We start from the raw sequence: 22,993 nt of genomic DNA, 5'->3' as shown, positions 1-22,993 counted from the left end.
CATTCTCACATGACTGAGAAAGATAATGTGAATTTACAGAAAATATGCTTTCAGTTTAGCTTATAGATCCCCTTCCAAACCACTGTGGGGAAAAGCATGAGATAATAGTTTTCTTTCAAACATGATTCATGATAACCCAGCAGAAGGCCTTTTCACATGGTAAAATCACCTTAGAACGCACCACAATTCCTAAAATGAGTATGGTACCATCAACAAATGATTTATAATGTAACTAAAGTCCTAAAACCCTTTATTAACTACAATGCTTTTTAATGAGGTGCTATCATGTATATTGGTCCCAAGATGGCTACCAACACTTCTTGGATGAAGTGCTGACAGCCAATCGGATCTCACGCGTACCCCGCATTTTTCAAATTTTTTTTGGGCCTGGGGGGTCCTTGTGGGACCCCCTGAGCAGGCCTAGGGGGTCAGGGTGCTTCTACCCTGCCCCCTTTTTGAGTTCTACAGGTTTGTCTTTCTGCTTTCCTGTGCCTCAGTCTACCGAGGTACAAGATGGCTGCCAACAATTTCTGTTTTGGAGTGTTGACAGACATTGGCAGCCAATCAGAATGCAGCTCGTACTCTGGAAGGTACAGAGTACAGTAAGCTTACAGTAAGCTTATATAGATATGTGTTTTTGAAGTTAATTTTCATAAAAACCACTGGAGCAATTTTCACCAAATATAGAAAAGGCACTTCTGCGTACCTTAGAAAGCTTTAAATTACATAGGTGTCTGAATAGAGCTACCCACGAAGTTATGTCTTTCTGGTGCTTCTTTTATCATCTTCAGGATTGAACAGAACTGCTGACACACCGTGTTCCTAATCTTTGGGGCATCGTTCCATGTAGCCCAGTTTCCCACTTGACTAGTGCTTATAAAGCGCTTTAGTGGCAGTTTGTAACCAACATCTAAATAATAATCTTCTAATAGCATATCCAAGTAATGCGTCATATTTTGCATGTTCTCTGCAGCTACTTTTCTTAATGATCTTTGCTTTTACAGTTATTCCCTTCAGTGTTGAAAATGGCTCAATCCTATTTGCCACATTCAAAAATGCAATTCGAATCTAGATATTACAGTGCATAAGCGCTGTCTAATCTCTTTTTTACTTTTCCTAAAGAGGTTGGAAGTCGTGTGTTTGGGGGGGGGAAGCGGGGTGGTGTTACCATTGGGCCATCTCTTTGTGTGTCTATTCCCTTTGGGGAATACTGAGGAGGGATTTTGATATGGTCCCCCACAATTGTTCCCAGTCTTTACTAGACCATGTCCTTCCAGGGATCCGCTTTCCAACCTATTTGGTAGATGTGGGAAGTATGTGCCTTAGAGTCTTAATGGGAGAAGTAGGTAGGTTTTGGTTATGATCCTGTAAGTGCCAGAGAAGGCTCTAACCAGTGTCTCGAAGGGGGTCAGTTGCTGTGTGGCTGTCCTCTTGTTGAGCGGGTGGAGGACCCAGTGGCAGAGCTGACTATATTGAAGCCTCGACTTCTTCTCCGTTGTAACTTTCTTAAGGAGGCAAAAAGGCCCTCTGAGAAGTCTTGTATGCCTTGAGTTCCGAGTGTATCTTATTTTGGAGTATTAGTCTGCCGACTCCCCTGCCCCCACACATCACCTTCCCACAACTCTATCAAGAAGATGCAGGACTATACATTCTGGCCAAAATATGACCTCCATGAAAGTCCTGTTAATGGTTATTACAGCCTCTGGAAAGACTTCATCAGAGCTTTGATTCTTCAAAATACCTATAAATAAGGATTTCGTTTTTGTTGTAGGGGTCTTACTGTTCATTGCTTAGTGACACTCACATTCTCTCACTGGGATGGGCACTAGATTGACGAGTCCTCCGTTTGATCCGTGCACAAGTTCTCTGTGCAACACTTATCAAGGAAAACAGGGTTGCTAGTTGTAATCATTTCCTCTTGCAGGGATAATGAGATTTAGGCATTATGCAGAATTTAACCTTTCAAAATAATTCACAAGATAGTAAGGTGGCTCTTCCACTTTGTTTTTCTTAGTGAGATAGTGTTCGAGGCATGTGGGCTGCTGAATTCAGATAGTTTTCTTCAGTCAATAGATCTGAGATTATCTAGAGAAAATGAAGGTCTCCAAGCTCTCACATTTTTCCCTAATGTTGGTCCAACAAATGCATGTCTAATATCTAATCAATTTAGTTTTACATTGAAAAATGTCTGTTTATTGTTGTGCAATCAGAAATCAAATGGATCACCGCAGGGTAAGCCTTAAATCTTGTTTGCCCAGTGAATGGGTAGTAACCTAGGGCCTGATAGAGTTTGCTGGACGAAGTTTACTCCATTGGTATGGCGAAGGACAGTATCTCAGCCATTTTGAGGGACCTTGGCCCCGCATCTCTATATTGACCGGGACCACCATAATGTACGATAAGTCCCAGAGCAGGAGTTTGTTTTTGAAAAACATAAAGCTAATTGCCCTCATGCCTGGTTGTTCGAGGAAGTATTCTGTCAAAAGAGGCTGAATACTTAGGGACTGCCTGGCTCTAAATGAGATGGATGTACTGGAGTAGCGGTGTGCTAAATTCTAAATCAGGCCCCTAGACTTGAATAGAAATTTACTGGTTGCAGAGAAACCTGGAGTTCATACATACATTTTGAAAGCTCTTTTGTCTAGATTCAGACTCCAGAATGGAACACATGTAGGGCAATCACCTTATATAATGTATTTGCTTAAGCTACTGCTCTCTAGCTAGGTTTTTAAATATCTAATCTTTCTCATGCCTGCATTTAACTAAAGAGCTTCCTATTTGTATCCCCGTTCAGGAGTAACAGCAAAGATCCAGTCATGGTTAAAGTTACAGTAATCCGGTTTCTTAGGCACAGGCTATTGTGGAAAAGTTGATAAATGTAATTTGGATTAAAGATTGATCTTACTGTTGAGACTTTCAGGGAGTTTTGGATAAATTCTACTGAAACCCGAGGGCTAGCGAAAAAAGTGTAGGCAATTAACCTGAAAAAAAAGTTTAATTTAGAAATGCTGTATTTTAATTTTTAATACAATCCACCTTGCAAAACATGTTATGCTGACAATACTGGCAGGCTGTGTCCAGCCTGAGCTTGCCTAGCGATATGAATAACTGTCTTGCCTTTGACTGCGTAAAGACTGTTCACCTTTGAAAGGAGTACATCGGGGCTAATTGCACTTTGACCAGGACAGCTGTTTAGAGTACCCTAACTGGGCTTTTGGTGAAGAGTTGGAGGAGAGCTGCTTTCAATCCGCTTCAGGCCAACTATCACTTTTGAGAAGGGGAGGGTCTTTCATAAAAGCCTATTCACAGGAAGTGAATCTGCAGTAGATGTGCTGCAAACAGAACAAGCATTGGCATAGCCAATAGATCTCGCCTTTGGGACCCTAGAAGTGTTTAGCCATGCTACAGTTGATGTTGTTGCACCAAGGATATTGTGCTGGATAACTAAACACTTATAAGGTCCCAAAGGCGAGACCTATTGGCTATGCCAATGCTTGTTTAAAAAGTCTTATACAGTGCAACCCACATCAATCGCAACAACAGTGCTTTACAATGAAGAGACCATACATATAAACAATCATTTTAAAATGTAATGTGTTAGGGTCAACTTGTATTAAAAATAAGATGGTAGATATGATATGTTGCAGAGGGCATGTACAATTATGCGGTGTAACCCAGCACATTTCAAGTCTTAAAAGAGCGCCATTGTGTTGCCATCTGTAGATTTTTGGCATTTGTTCAGAGAGCTCTGCCTCCCTACCACTAATATATGCGCATTTGTAGTTGACATTTTTTATGTTTTATATATTTCATCAGTTTTAGAGTAATGTCGTAAATGTTATATAATTCAGTCTTTCAGTGTGTCACAACTGTTCCGTAGTGTTTATTGGAACCAGCTCAGGGTAACTACAGAAGAGGAGGGGCTGTATCATTGAGAACACATTATCCATGAATGTTTTGGGATTTTGGGAAGACTATTTAGGTCACTCCAAATTATTTTATTACACATTCGTCAGACTGGAATCCCACCACGCTGATGTTTCTGAAGCATTTTCAGTTAGTCTTGGTAGTTGCATTCTACATGTTTTGTACTACTCCTTATATTGCAGTTGCCAAGGCCTTTTCCACGCATGCCTCTTAATCTTATACAAATAGGCGAAACCTAAATGCATTTACCAATGAAGAAATGTCCATTTAGTGCATGCAGGATTTGGCGAAAGGACTACTCTTAACTCGTGTTAACGGAAGCAGAGTCGAATAAACGAAACTGTGGCAGAAGAAATAGTAACATGAGAGAAACAGAGTCTATAATACTTGATGGTCTGAGAGTGAATGGGCGTGCTAGATTGTCTTAATTAGAAGGAAAGCGGAACAGAGCGACTCTATGCTGAGGAGGTAGTGTGCAATGCAGAAGAGGTCCTGAGAGAGGCAGCGGCGCTGAGCTCTGGGATGAAACGAGCAGTAGTAGGGGAGACTCAAAACAGCGAGCCCCTGACAACGAGGCTTAAAGAGCGAGTGAGATATGAAAAGAGTGTTACAAAGACCCTGAACTGTGAACTCACAAGGGAGAGAAGAAGTAACTCCCTGATGCCGAGGGTGACTGAGTCACCAAAGCAGAACGAGCAAGAGCGTAAGCATTGAAGAAAAGCGAGAGACGCGAATGTGAAAGAACGAAGCGCAAGCAAAAACGTGTGGGAGAGGAGAGATGCGCGCGCTTGGGAGAGCAGTCTGCTCTTTTTGGAAGCACATACTCATGTTTGTGGCGCGCTCCCGCAAGGTGTATGCCACCACAAACATGAGTATGTGCTTCAAAAAAGACCTGAACGGTGGCTAGAGGTCTCCTATGCAGCGCATGCGTGCTGCGTAGGCGAGACCTAAAAATCTACATGTGGATTCACATGTCACCATTTGCTAAAAAAGGTCTCTACTCTCCCCAAAAACTTAAAACGACAGTGGGAACAGAAAAAAACTTTAATCTGATGAGGACCTCTGACAGCTTGGCCAGGAGTTGTTTTTTTCATTCTGGTGTTAGGAAGATTATTTTTTTTTTTTTAAACCGCTGTGACTTCAAAAGCTGACCTCAACATTACAGGTAAGAAAATTATTCTCCTTATCTGTTAATTAAAGCACCTCCATGTTTGCTTTTGATTTCTTCACTTCACTTGAATGCTCTTGAGAGTTAGACTGCATCGTAAAAATTAAATCTAATATAAGGGAAAATGGAGCACACAGTTAAAGGATGTTGTGATTTTTAAGTAGTATATAGGAAAAATTGGAGATCGAACTATTCGACTACTGAAAGATGATGCCAATATGAAGGATTTGAACTGTCTTGGCTTGACTACATTTTGCTGCTTGAGGTCCAGCTGAAATAAAAAAAAATCTATAGCTTAATCCTTGTTTCATAATAGTGAGATAAAAAGTAGCTGTAGAAGGAAATCTTTTTGTAGCAAGCATGTTAAACTCAAATGTCTTTTACTCAAAAGAGCTGTATTCTCTTGGAAAGTTACTTTAAACTATCTTCCAAATGTTTGTTGGGACAATTTGAATAATTTATTTTACAGTAACCTAATTAGATCATGTCTGTTAATACTTTTTGTAGGTACTCGCTACTTCATTTGACCCCAGCCTTGGAGGCAAGAAATTTGACGATGTATTGGTGAATTATTTCTGTGAAGAATTTGGGAAAAAATATAAGTTGGACATCAAATCCAATATTCGTCCTCTGCTGAGACTTGCCCAGGAGTGCGAAAAGCTGAAGAAGCTAATGAGTGCTAATGCTTCTGACCTGCCTATGAATATTGAATGTTTTATGAATGATATTGATGTCTCTGGAAAAATGAACAGGTATCAAATATCCTTAGAGTGTTTTGTATATCCTTCTCATAAGTAAATGATTCTACTGTTGCTGAAAATAAATCTGTTGCAGTTTTGTATGTAATTTGTTTTCACTAGAAGTATTATAAAGCATATGCTTTTCTTGCCATGAATTTAACTACTCCCTTCCTACTGTTTGACTTGATCTGAAAGTAAACCATGCCTTGCTAGAGTACCATATTAGGTAGGCACCTATTTTTTTTAATTCTTTTTTAATCTGAAGTTTTATTTAGTGCTAGCTAGACCCGTGGGTATCCGATCGCTTTACAACACAAATTAATAGAGTAGTGAAAAACATGGTTTAACCCCTTCGACGCTCATGACGAGCTGGGCTCGTCATGAGGTAGCCTCCTCGCACGCTCATGACGAGCCCAGCTCGTCATGTAAAGTGCGAATCCGCAAAATCCAGCGTACGGGCGGAAATCATGCCGCACGCATGCGGTTAAGGATACATGAGGAGATATGCATAAGAAACATTTTGCGACCGTACATTAGAGGGGTGAGTCAAGAGGTAGCTTGGGTAGGTGAAACCGTCAGAAAACCACCAATCCTTGACGGTCTAGGTAGTAAAGATAGTCAAATGGGTTGTCCGATTTTGGTTCAGTTGGCTTTGTCTGTAAAGTATTTGTCAAGAAGATGAAGTTTCAGGTCCCTTTTGAAGCGGGAGAAGCAGGGGTTGCATCTGAGTTCAATATGGATTGCGTCCCACAACCTGGGTACACTACCCAAAAAGGATCGGGACTGGGTGATTTTCTTTTTCAATTTTGGAGGGATGACAAGAAGTGAACTAGAGCTTCTCAGAGTTCTGGCTCTTCTTGCTTTCACGGGTTTGCTGTTTAGGTAGTTGCGGGGATTTGTGTAAAGGGTTTTGTGTGTGATACATGCAGACTTTTAGATCCATATACCTTCAATGGGAAGCAGTTGAGAGATTTAAGGGTGGTGTGATGTGTTCAAACCGTTTAATGCCTGTGACGAGTCGGGCTGCCATGTTGAGGACTGACCTTAGTGGGGCTAGGTGAGATTTTGGTGTCCCGGTTAAAGTGGCGTCCCCATAATCCAGTCTAGAGAGGACTAGGGATTGAACTATTGTCTTAAAATAATCCTGGGGGATGAAAGGTTTAATTTCTTTAGGTGTTTTGGGGAGTACAGTGCACCTTTGGCAGATTGTTTGATTTTTTTTTTTTTTTTGAAACATGTTTTTATTGCAGAGTTAGAAACAAAGCATCGAAACAAGTCAACCAGTGCACTCATGACATCTCAAAGCAAAGCAACATCAGTAAAAATGCACACAGCCATTCAGCCCACATCCCGGAGGCTGGGCGGCGTATCAATATGTTCCAGTAAAATGTCACGGTAGCCATCTCATAGAGATGCCTGGCCAACAACATAATATAGTATCCGCATTTTATATCCACCAAACTCCCCCCGCCAGATCGAGCCAGCCATCCTGTGTGGGTGGTGGCAATATCACCAGTGCCCGCCTTAGTAGGTCCCTGCAAGTACCCTCCTATGGTGACTGTCTCTGAGGCCTATCGGTAGCCACACTACATGCACCCAAAGTATGCCGCCCGGAGGCCCTTTCCCGTCTGGTACTGGCTATGGTCCCTTTCCGCAGGCACCCCTCCTAGCACTACAGCGGTACGCTAATAACTACCCTCCACCCCCTTACCCCCCAACTGCTGCTGATGTGGGTTGTATTCATGGGATTTGACTCTAGAGCTCGCCACCAATCAAGTTCAAACAATTTTGCTACTAGAGTAGTGGTATTTATGCTAGGTTGGTGGCGCCACAGGGAGATGTGCACTTTTCTTGTATACAAGTAAATAGATACCAATTTTCTCACGGTGCTAAAAGGAGAAGAGAACCACTTCCCTCTTCTGTTTAGGCAATGCCACAAAATGTTTGTTACTCCTTAGCACACGTTTTGCTATTAAATGATAATGTTAAATACACGTGTTTCCACAGTACAGATCATTCATCAACAAATAAAATGGCTAAATCCTTTTGTTCAGGGTTTGTCGTTGTTTATTGAAGAAGACGCCACAAGTTCAAACAATTGTCCTGCCAGACCTCATATCACCCCACATTCCGAATGTCCCTGCTCTTCACCCTCTGTCAGGTAGTCACGTAACGCCTGCACTATCGTCTCCCAAGCTCTCGCTGCCTCCAAGCTCTTATCATTACCTGCCCTGGTGGCTTGTCGCAGTCTAACCACGCTTTCACACCTGGACCATTTCAGCAACTCATTCATCCATCTCCTAAACGATGGGCCCTCCTTAGACTTCCAGTGCCAGGTAATCTATCTCTGGGCCAATATGAGTCCTAGGTCTATAAACTTGCTCGTAATTTTCGTCTTCGTCGTGTGAGGGAACCAAAGCAGCAGGCATGTCGCCATGTCGAATTCCGCCTCCCTGTCAGTAACCGTGTTCAGAAGCTCTCCCACCTCGGGCCAATACGTCCCTAACTTCGGGCAGTCCCATAGTAAATGGTCCAGCTCAACCTCCGGCGCTAAGCACCTCGGGCACGCTGCATCTTGTACCCGAAAGTATCTTGGCAGATTGTTTGATGTGGTCTTTCATTGACCCTAGTGGGCCCGCCGGAGTGGACTGCAGCCTGCCGCCCCTTAGCCCGAGACTGGGCACTGCCGGACCCTTTTTCGTGGGGCCTGACAGGGGGACCGGAGCGACAGAGTGTGGCCGGCCCCTGCTGGCCCAAGTGCAGGTGAAGACCGGGTGGCCGGAACGGCCTGGAGGTGCCCCACTCTTGCCGCGGTGACCGGGCGAGTTGTCCCGCGGCTTCCCGGGGGCCTCGCTGAAGAGGTGCCGACCCCCTTAGGGGTCCGACTGTGCAGTTGCTGCCCGAGGCCTCTACTGCTGGGCGGACGGGCCTTCCTGTGCCCGGAGACGCGGCCGCCTACACCGGACCGAGCGAGGTGAGGAGCGCGGTGGGGTGTCCCACCCCCCCCCCCCCTCCTTCCCCCCCCATCTCGCACAGAGCTCCCGGAGTCACCGCTACAGCGCAGGGGTACTGCATAGAGGTGGGGAGACGCGACCTACACGTTGGGACTGGTGGCGGAGAGAGCAGAGTGCCGAGACATTGTGCCCCCCCCCCCCCGATTTCCAACGCCCGCGGCGCCCTGTCGGATCCTACGGGCTGCACCCGCTGCGGTGGGGGTTGGACATTGGCGTTATCCTGCTGAAATTGGCCGACTTGCACTACTGTGGGGGTGCCCCCTGACCGCACATTGCCAATCTTGCACTGGCCTGGCACTGAGCAGCACTCCGTTACCCCCACTGTGCCGAGGTGAGGAGACAAAGGCAGCTCCAGACCACGATTTGCCTGGCGACGCCGCATGCTTACTCAAGGAGCGGTCTGCCATAGCCCCGACCCGCCTGGCCCGGGTGGTGAAACCTGCGTGACGCACGTGGGTGCTGTGAGGACCTGAAGAGCGCACCAGCCTGGACTACTTGGACTTCTACTGCCCCCCCCCCCCCTTCTGGGAGATCTCCGGTCACTTGTGCCATAGTAGGTCTTATTGCACTGCATCATTGGCCAGCCACGACGCAATCGCTCATGTCGGGGGGGACCTAAAACGAGGGCTGTCACAGGCAACGCGAAAATGGCGAAGCAGGTAGAGGCGGACCACACTTCATCCAAGCTGGACCCGATGCTGGCGGCCATGGAAAGGCTTGGGGAGTCGATGCAACAGACCCGGGCCTCCTTAGAAACTAAGATCGACAGCGTGGCTATAGACATGACGCACCTCCGAGCTGACCATAAAAAACTGTCGGAGAGGACGACGACGACGCTGGAGACCGCAGTGACGGACCTGACTCCCAAGGTATCCCAGATGGACAAACATGTACAGAGCCTTCTCAACAGAGTGGAGTTCCTGGAGGATCGCGTGGAGGATGCGGAGGGGCGGGCGAGGCGGAACAACATCCGCATCGTGGGACTGCCGGAGAGATGGGAGCCCCGAGAGGCCCCAGAACACGTGGAGCGGTGGCTCAGACATTCTCCCAGAAGGTACCCTCTCGCAGCATTTTGTAGTGGAGCGCGCTCATCGTGTACCGTCTAAACCCCCCCCCCCCCCTTGAAGGCTCTAACCCTCGGCCCATGCTCATCCGGGTGCTGAACTATCGGGACCGAGATACTATCCTGCGGGAGGTCAGGAAATTGGAGGAGGTCAGGGTGGACAATACCACAATTATGTTCTTCCCGGACTACACAATACAAGTACAACGGCAGCGACACTCCTTCATGGCAGTCAAACAGCGGCTCCGCCGCATGGCACTCAAATACTCCTTGCTCTTTCCTGCTCGGGTGCGCGTTGTAGCCCAAGACAAAACGTATTTCTTCAATACTCCGGAAGCTGCTGAGACCTGGCTTGACTCGGGACTTGTTCTGGACCCGGGTGGCCCACCCCCGAGATCCCGCCGCGGAGGAGGCGCTCGTCGACGCAGGAGACACTCGACGGCGAGCTCGGTACGCCCAGAGGCGACATTGGCCCTACTCCGGAACACCGCCATGAGGAGCAACAAGAGGCGATCCGCAGAGTGGCGGAGATCAGCGGGTCGCAGCAAGATGTCTCGGCCACTAGTGCCAGTCCTGGCACCATGGGAAGTGATGATGACTATATATATGGCCTACCGGATTCACAGGTGTCTGTTGAACTCCCGGATGTCACACCACAGACTGCTGATTTACTCAACTGACGTTGCAGTGAGCTCTCTGACTGCTGGAGAACAGGGAACTACGCTTACCCGAGACTGCCGTGCCTCCACACCACAGACACACGGGGAGCCTGCTATGCCACCTCGAGGGGCGCTGGTGTGCGACCAGAACTCGGAGATGCAGGACTCGAGCGCTGGGCGGACTGATGGCTCAATGGAACGAGACTACACTGCCGGTGGTGGGTAATGAGGGGGGGGATGGGTGAGCTGCCCCCTGATGGTAAGTCCTTGCAGGTGAACTGTCTGAAGAATCTGCGGGCTTGTTGCTGCCTTGACAGCGCTTAGATCTGTGTGCCTCCACTGTCATTGGGAGATACGAAACGAGACGCCTGTGGCATGGGGGAGAGCCCATGTCATTACTGCATGTGTAGTGGGTACAATTGATTCACGTGCTTAGTGAACCCCCTCCTACATTCTTTTAGAACGTACGAACAGTTAGTGCTCACTAGAGCGTTTGGACGACGGCATGTTTTGCAGTTGCCCTTTTGGCATTATTATTCACTGTTTAATGGTTACAGGATTGGTACAACTTCCCCCTCCCCTTAATGTGTGTAGGAGCTTTGGAGCGAATTGGTGGGCAATGTATCTGATATTATGTGATGGTTTGAACTGGTGGGACGCGATTTACTGTGCGGTGGGTGGGTGGGGAACCGGGGTGGTGGTGAAGAACTGTTCTAATGGCTGTGGTTAAATTTTGCACTTGGAATGTACGAGGTATGCACACCCCCTCACGTTGTTATCAGGTATACTCCTATCTCAAGCGGCATCGGGTACAGATTGCGCTATTACAAGAAACGCACCTGACAGGATCAGAGACACATACCCTGCGCCGCCGCTGGACAGGGCAAATATATGCTACAGGTTACTCGGCTTACGCGCGTGGGGCTCTCATATGGATTCGTCCTGGAGTCCCCTTTGCTATGACGCATAGCCATATAGATGAGGAAGGCAGATATGTACTACTGCAGGGAAACCTAGACGGCCAACATCTAGTCCTGGCATCCATATACGCTCCCAACATTGACCAGGGGCGCTTTCTCACACACTTGTCGTCAGCACTTGCAGCATGGCCGCTCCTGCTAGGAGGCGACTATAATTGTGTCCTGGATGTGGTGTTGGATAGGTCCACCCCTCCTTTGGCGAATGCGACGATGCACGGTACGTCGCGCGCATTTGCTGACTGGGCAGCGCAGTGGGAACTTGCTGATGCTTGGCGCTGCCGCAATCCCACAACACGCACTTAATCGTACTATTCCGGCGCCCACGCATTACATGTCAGACTCGACAGGTTCATGTTGACCTCTTACCATTAGTCACGGACACTCAGTACCTGGGTCGCACTCATTCGGACCACAATCCACACACACTTGACTTCGCCTGGGAGCGCCCACACCCGCCGATACCCACGTGGCGACTCCAGCCAGATGTACTGCTGGATGCTCCCTTCCGAGAGCTGCATATGAGCCGTATCTTACAGTATTTTGAAGACAACACTGATACTGCGTCCACCCCGCAGGTCGAATGGGATGCATTCAAGGTGGTGGTGAGAGGCGACTGTCTGGGAGCGCAGGCGGGACTACGACGGCAGGTAGATAGGGAACTGACACAAATAGAGACGGAACTACTGTCGGGCGAACGGGAGGCGGTGGAGGGAGACGACTCTACTTTGCTAGATGCGCGCGGTAGACACGCGTTACTCCTCGATAGGCTGAAGAACTTGAACTATGCAGCCCACTCGGCGCGTATGCATCACGCTGGCGATAAAGTTGGCAAACTTCTGACTTGGCTAATCAGAAGAGACACCCAAACACTGCCAGTGATGTCGATCCGCACGACGCAGGGAGAGGTGGTCTCCACCCAGAGAGCTATCCATGAAGCATTTTCGGGCCACTACAGGGCCTTGTACTGCTCTCGATTGAGGGTGTCTACAGCAGAGATCACAGAGTACTTATCAGGCCTCCCGTTGCCGACAGTCACTAATGCGCAGTGCGAGGAACTGGGAGCGCCGTTCACTGCAGAAGAACTCCGGTCTGTAATATACTCTCTTTCGAATGGTAAGTCCCCCGGGCCTGATGGCCTGCCGGCGGAGTTTTATAAGGCTTACTCCACCATTCTCATTCCTGAATTGCTGCGGGTGTATGCGGCGGCGATACGGGAAGCAGTACTTCCTTCGTCCCTGAACGAGGCCAATGTGATCTCCCTATTGAAACCAGACAAAGACGCATTGAACATGGGATCTTACCGGCCGCTAGCCCTCCTTAACACGGATTATAAGATCCTTGCATCTGCGCTGGCCCAGAGATTGGCACCTTTGGTCCCTACGCTAGTACACGCAGACCAGAACGGATTTGTTCCTACCCGCAGTACGTCTTACAATATTAGACGACTGTTTCGAGTGCGGAGTCGGGCTGTGTCCCGGTGGCCACGTTCGGGGTGTGTGATCCTCGATCTTGAAAAGGCATTCGACTCGGTAGAGTGGCCTTACCTAGCGCTAGTGCTGGAGAAGTTCGGATTGGGTGCGGCCTACCTCCGAATGGTGGAACTCCTCTACTCTGCTCCTGTGGTACGGGTTCGAACAAACAGGCTCTACTCGGACCCGATTCAGGTCCGCAGGGGCACGAGACAAGGGTGTCCTCTCTCCCCACTGATATTCGCGCTCGTGATGGAACCACTGGCGACATTGCTACGAGCCTCTGGCGAGACTTGGGGGATCCAGCTGATGGATGGGATGCACTCAGTATCGCTATATGCCGATGATCTGTTACTCTGTCAGGGATCTGTCCTGCTTCCCGCGCGCACTAACAGACATATTCAGAACTTTCAGCGAAATGTCGGGGTTGCGCGTCAATTGGGCGAAGTCGGGAGTGTACTCTTTTGCTGCAGATGCCCCTGAGTGTGATGTCACGGTAATGGGCGAGCGGCTCCTATGGTACCCCACAGTATTCCGATATCTGGGGATTTGAGTATACCGCGAACCCGCGGACCTGCTGGATGGCAACCTCACAAGGGCGATTTCCTCGCTCACAGCGCAGGTTTCCTTCTGGAACACTCTTCCGCTGAACGTGCCCAGCCGTATAGCTCTGGCGAAGGCGATCGCCTTGCCTAGGCTACTGTATTACTATGCAAACCTACCGGTCTATGTCCCAGTTCGCACGTTCCGCGAGCTAGACACTTTGCACAGGCGATTGATTTGGAACAAGGGCCGTCCTAGAGTGGCGTTGAGAACCCTTTACGCTGCGACCGAGAGTGGTGGACTGTCGGTCCCGAACCACGAGCTGTATTATCTGGCTGCACAACTGCAGTGGGTGGCTTACTGGCTGAGCGGGCGTAATCTGAGTGACACGGCCACCACGGAGACTATTATGTCGGTCTCCCAGATCCATGCACTGTTTCATCCCTTGGCTCGGTCCCCTGTTCAGAACCAACTCTACCTTGAGGTGGCGCTGAAGTGCTTCGTCAGGAGTCTGAAACTTACTGCAGCGGTAAAGCCGTACGCACCCAACTTGCCCTTACTAGGTACGCCCTGGGGATCCGGGATACTCACGGCCACTCTGCTGGAAAGCTGGGGAGCAGCTGATTTAGAAAGCTTAGGCGACCTCTTTGAGGAGGGTGCACTGCTTTCTTTCGAGACACTTGCAGGAAACACGGGGTTGCCGGCAGGGCAATTCCTGACTCACGCGAAACTAATGCACACATTGACTAGGGCTTGGGGACCACTGGCGGAGGAACCACCGATCCACCTGCTTATCCAATACTTACATGTGATGGGCCACGGCTCTCATCTCATACATTGGATTGCTCAAGCGTTACACACACACACACAATTCTCTTCTCAACGTCTACGGGACAAATGGGCGACTGAGAGGACGGTACTGGACTGACAAAGAGTGGGCGAGAGTGCTGGCAGGATCGCTGCATGTACCGCGCAATGCACGCTTCAAGATCATACAGTACTACGTGATCCACCGAGCATATCTGTCCCCGGACAAAATTAATCGATACTTTGGACTCACTGCGACGGCCTGCCCTAAATGTGGCCTTGTGGACGCTCAGTTTTTGCATGTCCTCTGGTCCTGCGCTTTGCTGCAGCCTTACTGGACTGCAGTGTCTACCGTCTTGGCAAAGGCGACGGGGGGCACCTTACCAAATACTTGGGAAGCTTGCTTGTTGGGGTTATTTAGAAGAACGAAACAGACAAAGGTGCAAGCGAGATTCTGGGATCTGGGGCTGATTACGGCAAAACGCCTTATTACTAGACGATGGAAACATCAAGTGCCCCCCCAAACGGTGCAGTGGCGGCGCTCGTTGGATAATTGGGCGAGGGCTGAGAGTGTGGCATTGCACCGAGAGGAAACGGCGGGGCTCAGACTGTATCCTATTGCGCTGGAATGGGATGGTATTCTGTCGTCCTATCACCAGGTGTTTGCAGAATGGGATTACGTGAGCATATTTCCCATGTTCTCCAGTACCACCGCCAGAATTACTCACACCCGCCCCACCCCCCTCCCTTACTGCCTCCCTCCCTGCCCGCCCCCGCCCCCCCCTCTCGCCACGGCATTTCCCACATGCCCTACTGTACGTAGGGCGGCTACCAAGTACACCATGTTCCTGCGGACATGTCACCCCTAGTTGCACTCCATTCGGTATCACACGCTCCACACGTACACACATGATCACAGTTAGGTACCGCCTGCTTTATGATTTCCTATATGTTTAGAATTGTTCTTTATGGTTTATAGTTTTCTAATGCAAATTGAGTGTGCAGTATCTTGGCAATGGGAACAACTAACCTGTTTCTCCGGTTATGGTATACCTTGAGTGCCATATGGAATGAGACTGGACTATGCAGCCACTATACAGAGGTTCCTGGCATCAACGCTAGGCACTGTCACTACTGAACGTTAAAGTATCATGCATATGCTGAAGCTATATGAACCTGTCATGCTGTTTACCTGTACACCTGTTCAATTGCCCCTTTGCTGCCATACCTCCAAGGGGGGGTGGGGATCCGCGAAGCCTGGGACTCACTGTCATATGTAACAGCACCGTTTATCCGATATAACTGCATTTGTGTGATACTGTACATTGATAAAATGCAATAAACATATTCAAACAAAAAAAAAATAACTTCTTTTCACATAGACCCACTTTCGCAACTCCAGCAAAGTGCTTATGCCATCTGGCTGTGGGTTTCAAATGTGAGTTTTGTTCAAGAGATTGGAAATAATACTGAAGTTGTATGGCAGAAAGAACCACTTTTGAAAAGGGTTTAGTGTAACAGATGTGTCCATGTTAGTTGGATAATGTATATAAAGGGCGGAGGGTTAAATAAACAAAGAACTCTGTCCCCAAAACAGGAACTCATAAAAGATAAGGCGTGTACAATGCATAAATCACTGTTTAGAAAAGATATCCAAGAAAATGTAAATATGACATTAATTTAGTTCCACCAAGTCTGTTCTTGTATACAAATATAATAAGAAAGCAAACCTCCCCCTCCGGCCTCAGTTGTCCAATATCTTATCAAACCTTTAAATTCCACATCCTGTTATTTTAGCATAGCAGTGAGCTTCATATTAATCAAGGAAGAACTGAGTATTGTGTTAACAGCAATCTTGAAAACCATTATCAGTGCAGCGTTTCTGTGGTATTGTTCTGCACTCTCCGCCTTCCTCAAAGCAAGCAATTAAAAAAAATACATGACATCAAACTTTAGTGTTGGCTAGAAGCTTGGTAACAGCTGGAAAAGGTTCAGTGGAACTAAAATTTGGCAAGTTCCCAAAATCGGAATTTCACGCATTCAATTGGGGATCTAACGCTTTCCGTCTGATTCTAGGGCTCTAGTTTATGCTTCTGTGTCCTCATAACCTTCCGAATACTGCAGGAAAATTGCATGAACACATGCTTGCTTCTTAAGAAACTCCTCTTACTTCTAATTGGAAAATGTGGTGTTCTAAAGGAAGCCTTCTTTGGAGCTCCAATAGATTGCTTTTTAGTCAGCATTCAGTCTTTATGCATCCAATTTGACTGAATTCAACTGGACTTCTCCATCATTTAAAGTAGGCCAGACTATTTTCATTTTTTTTGCTTTCGTTAGGAATATTCCTCAAAATGTATTTAATGCCCTTTGTATGTATCCTTTAAAGAAATGGTTAGAAAAACTGAAATGCGTTGTGCAGAAATGTTTTGTGATCTATAGTTGATACTTTTATAGAATATTGTGAAAACAAATTAGTACAGAAATAACATTCTAAAATACATGTAGGAAAAAGTGCATCTTCGTGGTGGATTACTTGTCCTTCTGTGCTAACTGCCTTGCATCTTGAGACCTGACTTCTTTGCCGAAATATTCGTAAGTCTCCTACCGCAACATGCTTTTCAACATTTGAACAGTCTTTTTACCAAAGTGGTTATGGTAGTTGGAGGTTCAAACAAGCACTGTTTGGAAGCGACGCACTATTCACATGCCCCCTAGGGGTGCTTTATGTCCAAAAGTAATACGTAATTTCACCAGACTTTTAAAAAACAAATTATAAACAACCCATAGTGCAAATGCATTCAACCAAAATCATGTGCACATATCCATGTTGTTCAAAAACACAAATTAAATGAAAAGCATTTTGTTTTTAATTGCTCTTTATCTTTTATCTTGTGCTTGATTCTTCAAAAAGATGATACATTACATCATGTACATCCCTTCTTTCTGTGCAGTCAGTCCCAATGCATTTCGGTATGGTTATACCTTCATCAGGGGAATACTACAATAAAAATCAGTACAATGACAATAATCAAAATCTGAATTGAAAACGAGGGAGCCCCAGTCCCCACCTCATGTACATATCGACCATCGTGCAAATTTGTCAGAACGAGTACCATCTTAGCTCAACCCTCACCTCCGTGAACTTGACATGATCCTATTGAACCCTCACCACCATGTGCAAAAAAGAATGTATATGAAAAACGTGCACTGTCCCAAGTTCATTCACTGTGCACTCTAAGTGATGAATACCTGACTCTGCGCACTGGTGAACTCGAAGCTTGAAAAGAGTGGTGTTCCTGAATGAAAAATAGCGTCTTAAGTAAGCTTTATCACCTGACTACTATCAAAAAGCCAACATGACCAAACAGCGTCCTCCGCCTACCTTGTTGTGTTCGTACTCCCGTATACCAGCAGTCCGCCCAAGTTCGCGCAATCACTATCTCTCTATCTGTAAAAAATATGTGTTACCATCACTAAACGCCCATTGCATTCTGTAACAAACTGTCTCCCCGCCTAACTGCTGCCCCCTTCTCTTCCGCGTACCTGTTCAAAAAAGACTCCTCTCTCCTACTCTTCGCGTCGCGTCCTCGTGTGGTCGCCCCTCCGCCTTCTTAAGGAAACCCAGCGTTATCGCGTGAACACTAAAAACGGACTCATGCTGTGATTCTTACTATGAGCGCCATTACTGTCTGACCTGGAAACTCTACAACCGAGTACTGTCCCTGTGAAATAAACCTGTAGACCACGGACCTAAGTCCAACATAAACTGAAAAAACGAATGTTATTGTAAAACATATGCTGCTATAAAAGCGTGTGGTAGTGTGAAAAACATATAATATTATTGAGAGGTTGACCAAAACGTCATGAGGAACTAAACTGAGTGAATACTAATTTTGACAAAGTTGCTTACATATGACCAATGACCATGATGACTATAAAGCATGTTGGTATGTTAATACAAATACACATTTACAAAAAACATATCAATTCAATTTTGTCATTAAGCCCCTCTGGTTCCAGCGTATTCAAATGGCGGATCCAGTATGTCTCCCTTTGTGACAAATGGCGATTGGTGTCAGCATGTACGTCCTGATTGATGCACTCTAGAACTGTAAACCGTAATTGTGGAATTGTGTGTTGTTTCTCCTTCCAATGCATGGCCAAATTAGATTTGGGATTGCAAGTCCTTATGAGACTTTTGTGTTCTGTCACACGGACCTTAACCTTTCTGGTGGTCTTCCCTACGTATACTAGCCCACACGGGCATTTAATAGCGTAGACTACCATACTGGTGTTACAATCCGACGTGTGCCTCAATTGTATATGCTTGCCTGTCTTGGGATGTGTAAAGACATTCCCTACCATTACATTTCCACAATGTCCACAGTTGTGGCACTTTACCATGCCTCTGTGTCGGACGTCCGTCCTTCTTGTCTGAGATTGTTTTAGTATCTCCTTGATGTTTTTGGACCTCGTATGTGCAAACATAGGTTTGTCAAAGAACACATTTTTAAAATCAGTCTCTTGTTCGATAACTTCCCATCTTGTCAAGATGCTTTTCTTGATGTATCTACTGGATGTAGAATGTTTAATGACAAATACCTCTCTTTTAAGAGGTGGTCTAGCTGTTTTTATAAGCAATTCCTGTCTGTCTTTCTGACTAGCTTTGTCTTTGGCCTGTTGTAGTATTGCTTCAGGATATCCTCTTTCTTTGTATGCCTGCGCCATGATTTCCATCTCAAGTATCCCTTGTTCTTCCTGTGAACAAATCCTCCTAGCACGTAGAAACTGTGAGTAAGGTAAGTGGTTCTTCAAAGAGAAAGTGTGGAAACTGCTGTAATGTAGTGCGCTGTTGCGGTCAGTGGATTTTTTATACAGTCTCGTCTGTAAACCATCTCCCTTATTCTCTATGAGTATATCCAGGTAGTTGATGGATGTACTGTCTATGGTGTAAGTGATCTTGATGTGTTCATGACAGGTATTTAATGTAGTTAACTGGTTCACTAGTTCTTCCTGAGTACCATCCCACACCATTAGAATGTCATCGATGTACCTGACATATAATTTAAGGTGTTCAGACCATTGGGAATTTTGCAAAATGTTGTCATTTTCATATTTGGCCATAAAGATATTTGCAAAAGTAGGGGCTCCCGTAAAACCCATGCTGGTACCTGTCCTCTGGAGGTAAAAACTGTCCTGCCACCTGAAATACCCGTGGTACAAACAAAAATGCAGTAACTCTAAAAGAAACACACTTTTGCCTTCTTCATAATCATGTCGTAATAGCATCCATTCTACTGCCTCTATACCATCCTGATGGGGAATGGAGGTGTATAGGGCTGCTATATCAACCGTGCATAACAACACTTTGTCAGTCGGTGTGATCTTAACCTCCCTGATTCTTTTTAAACACTCTGTGGTGTCCTGAATGTACGTGCCCCATTGTTGAACCAACGGTTGTAAGTAGTGATCTAGGTACTTGCCCAGTGGTTCGTGCAACGACCCACATCCAGCCACAATTGGCCTAAATGGTGGGTCCTCAGGATTCTTGTGCATTTTGGGCACCATGTAGATATGCGGTCTCTTAGGGTATTGAACCGTCAGAAACCGTCGCGTTTGCTCGTCTATCCAACCCATTTCCTGTGCTCTATCTAGAATGGTATTCAAAATGTTTTGGAAACGGACTGTGGGATCAGAGTCCAATTTAATATATGTGTCCTCATCGGTTACATGCTGATCAACCTTTGCCAAGTAATGTGACTGGTTGAGAACAACCAGCGCTCCCCCTTTGTCTGCCGGTACAATCTTTAAACTGTCATTGTGTGCCAATTTGACCAGGGTCTGATGTTCCTGTCTGGTCAGGTTGTTCTGTCTGCTCTTGGTACTTGAAATCTTGTCAATATCTTTCCTCACCAATGTTTCAAATAGATCCAGGGTTTTGTGTGAAAGAGGGGCCATGAACGTACTTTTGGGTCTGAATACCTGCATTTTCTCTGGTGTAGTGGTACTCACTGCCTCTTGATTAATCGTATGAAAAAACCACCGTAACCGGAGTTTCCTCATAAATTTAAATAATGAAACCTCCGTTTCCAGTTTGTGGGTAGAGTAAGTGGGAACAAAGGACATGCCTTTGTTTAAAACACGTTGTTCTATCGCATTAAGCGGGTAATCTGAAATGTTCATCACTAGGTCCTCTTGTTTCTTAACCTTTTTTGTTGAACCTTGTCCCCTCCTTGTCCGTTTTGTTTGGACTGTGTCTGTTCCGTAGGTGGATGGTTGGAGGTTTTGCCCCCTTCTAAAAAAGACGGCCCTGATGTGGTGTTGGAACCCCCCTCTGCTCCTCTCTCAGCGCTACCGCTGGAGGTAGCTGCCAACGGTGTGCGTGTTGGTAAAATGTCTTGGTCAGTTGCCACACTTTCTTCTGAGGAGTGGGCTTGAGATTTTTTGTAAACTCTTCTCTGGGCATATTGATCTGCCCAGGAATAGACCTCATCCAACTTATAATCGATAGTGTCACGCTTAAACTTACGTAGTTTGCGTTCATGTACTTCCCTTGTGTGTTCTTCTAACTGGTCTTGGATGTCCTTAAGAGTGGTGGCTAATTCTTCCTCTGATAATCTTGTTGACAATTCAGTCTGCAATTCTTGTATCTCTGTCTCTAATTCTTTCAAAATATTCGACAACTCCTCTACTATGAGCAAGATTAAGTCTAGCGAACACTTGTTAAGTATGGCATACCACTTTAGCATAAATGGCTTGTTGAATTGGAAAAGAAGTGGTCTAAGGGATATACGCAATCCGCGAGGAATACGCTTGACTTTATGATACTGGATTAACGTGGTGGCATGAAGCCTTTGGTTAATTTGTTTCCTTAATGTGTATTGTAGTTGCTTTATCATTTGTGGGGTGGACCCTGGTTTTCCCTGAAATTCTCTGACATCTTTTATCAATGCATACACACCCTCTGCTTCATTGTCTGTATAGGCCTTAACATCTGCCTGATTTGTTGTAAGATGTGAGATTTCGTCAAAATCCATAATGAATGGGTGGGTGCTGTGTGCCTAGGATGAGCCCCTGGGTAACAAATATGTATAAGTGGTAGACACTCTGCACTCCTGTTTTTCAATAAATATTCGTAGTTGTTCAAATCATCTATTTCATCTAATGGTGCTGCCGCCTCATCTGACTGGCTCGCGTCAGTAGCAAAATATGAACACAAACAAGCACTGTTTGGAAGCGACGCACTATTCACATGCCCCCTAGGGGTGCTTTATGTCCAAAAGTAATACGTAATTTCACCAGACTTTTAAAAAACAAATTATAAACAACCCATAGTGCAAATGCATTCAACCAAAATCATGTGCACATATCCATGTTGTTCAAAAACACAAATTAAATGAAAAGCATTTTGTTTTTAATTGCTCTTTATCTTTTATCTTGTGCTTGATTCTTCAAAAAGATGATACATTACATCATGTACATCCCTTCTTTCTGTGCAGTCAGTCCCAATGCATTTCGGTATGGTTATACCTTCATCAGGGGAATACTACAATAAAAATCAGTACAATGACAATAATCAAAATCTGAATTGAAAACGAGGGAGCCCCAGTCCCCACCTCATGTACATATCGACCATCGTGCAAATTTGTCAGAACGAGTACCATCTTAGCTCAACCCTCACCTCCGTGAACTTGACATGATCCTATTGAACCCTCACCACCATGTGCAAAAAAGAATGTATATGAAAAACGTGCACTGTCCCAAGTTCATTCACTGTGCACTCTAAGTGATGAATACCTGACTCTGCGCACTGGTGAACTCGAAGCTTGAAAAGAGTGGTGTTCCTGAATGAAAAATAGCGTCTTAAGTAAGCTTTATCACCTGACTACTATCAAAAAGCCAACATGACCAAACAGCGTCCTCCGCCTACCTTGTTGTGTTCGTACTCCCGTATACCAGCAGTCCGCCCAAGTTCGCGCAATCACTATCTCTCTATCTGTAAAAAATATGTGTTACCATCACTAAACGCCCATTGCATTCTGTAACAAACTGTCTCCCCGCCTAACTGCTGCCCCCTTCTCTTCCGCGTACCTGTTCAAAAAAGACTCCTCTCTCCTACTCTTCGCGTCGCGTCCTCGTGTGGTCGCCCCTCCGCCTTCTTAAGGAAACCCAGCGTTATCGCGTGAACACTAAAAACGGACTCATGCTGTGATTCTTACTATGAGCGCCATTACTGTCTGACCTGGAAACTCTACAACCGAGTACTGTCCCTGTGAAATAAACCTGTAGACCACGGACCTAAGTCCAACATAAACTGAAAAAACGAATGTTATTGTAAAACATATGCTGCTATAAAAGCGTGTGGTAGTGTGAAAAACATATAATATTATTGAGAGGTTGACCAAAACGTCATGAGGAACTAAACTGAGTGAATACTAATTTTGACAAAGTTGCTTACATATGACCAATGACCATGATGACTATAAAGCATGTTGGTATGTTAATACAAATACACATTTACAAAAAACATATCAATTCAATTTTGTCATTAAGCCCCTCTGGTTCCAGCGTATTCAAATGGCGGATCCAGTATGTCTCCCTTTGTGACAAATGGCGATTGGTG

The 22,993-nt window shown here is 46.1% G+C and overlaps 1 protein-coding gene across 1 annotated transcript in view; it reads left to right on the top strand.

The window, feature by feature from the left end:
• The window catches only part of HSPA4 (heat shock protein family A (Hsp70) member 4), a 424,381-nt gene that overhangs the window by 69,368 nt on the left and 332,020 nt on the right, over window positions 1-22,993 (top strand). Inside the window, exon 7 of the mRNA XM_078653080.1 lies at window positions 5,603-5,847. Coding sequence (XP_078509206.1) covers window positions 5,603-5,847 — 245 coding nt within the window. The remainder of the gene's footprint in view (window positions 1-5,602; window positions 5,848-22,993) is intronic.

The sequence above is a fragment of the Lissotriton helveticus genome, chromosome 7, assembly GCF_964261635.1.
Source record: "Lissotriton helveticus chromosome 7, aLisHel1.1, whole genome shotgun sequence".
Lineage (NCBI taxonomy): Eukaryota > Metazoa > Chordata > Amphibia > Caudata > Salamandridae > Lissotriton > Lissotriton helveticus.
This window is presented reverse-complemented; position numbering and strand designations above follow the sequence as displayed.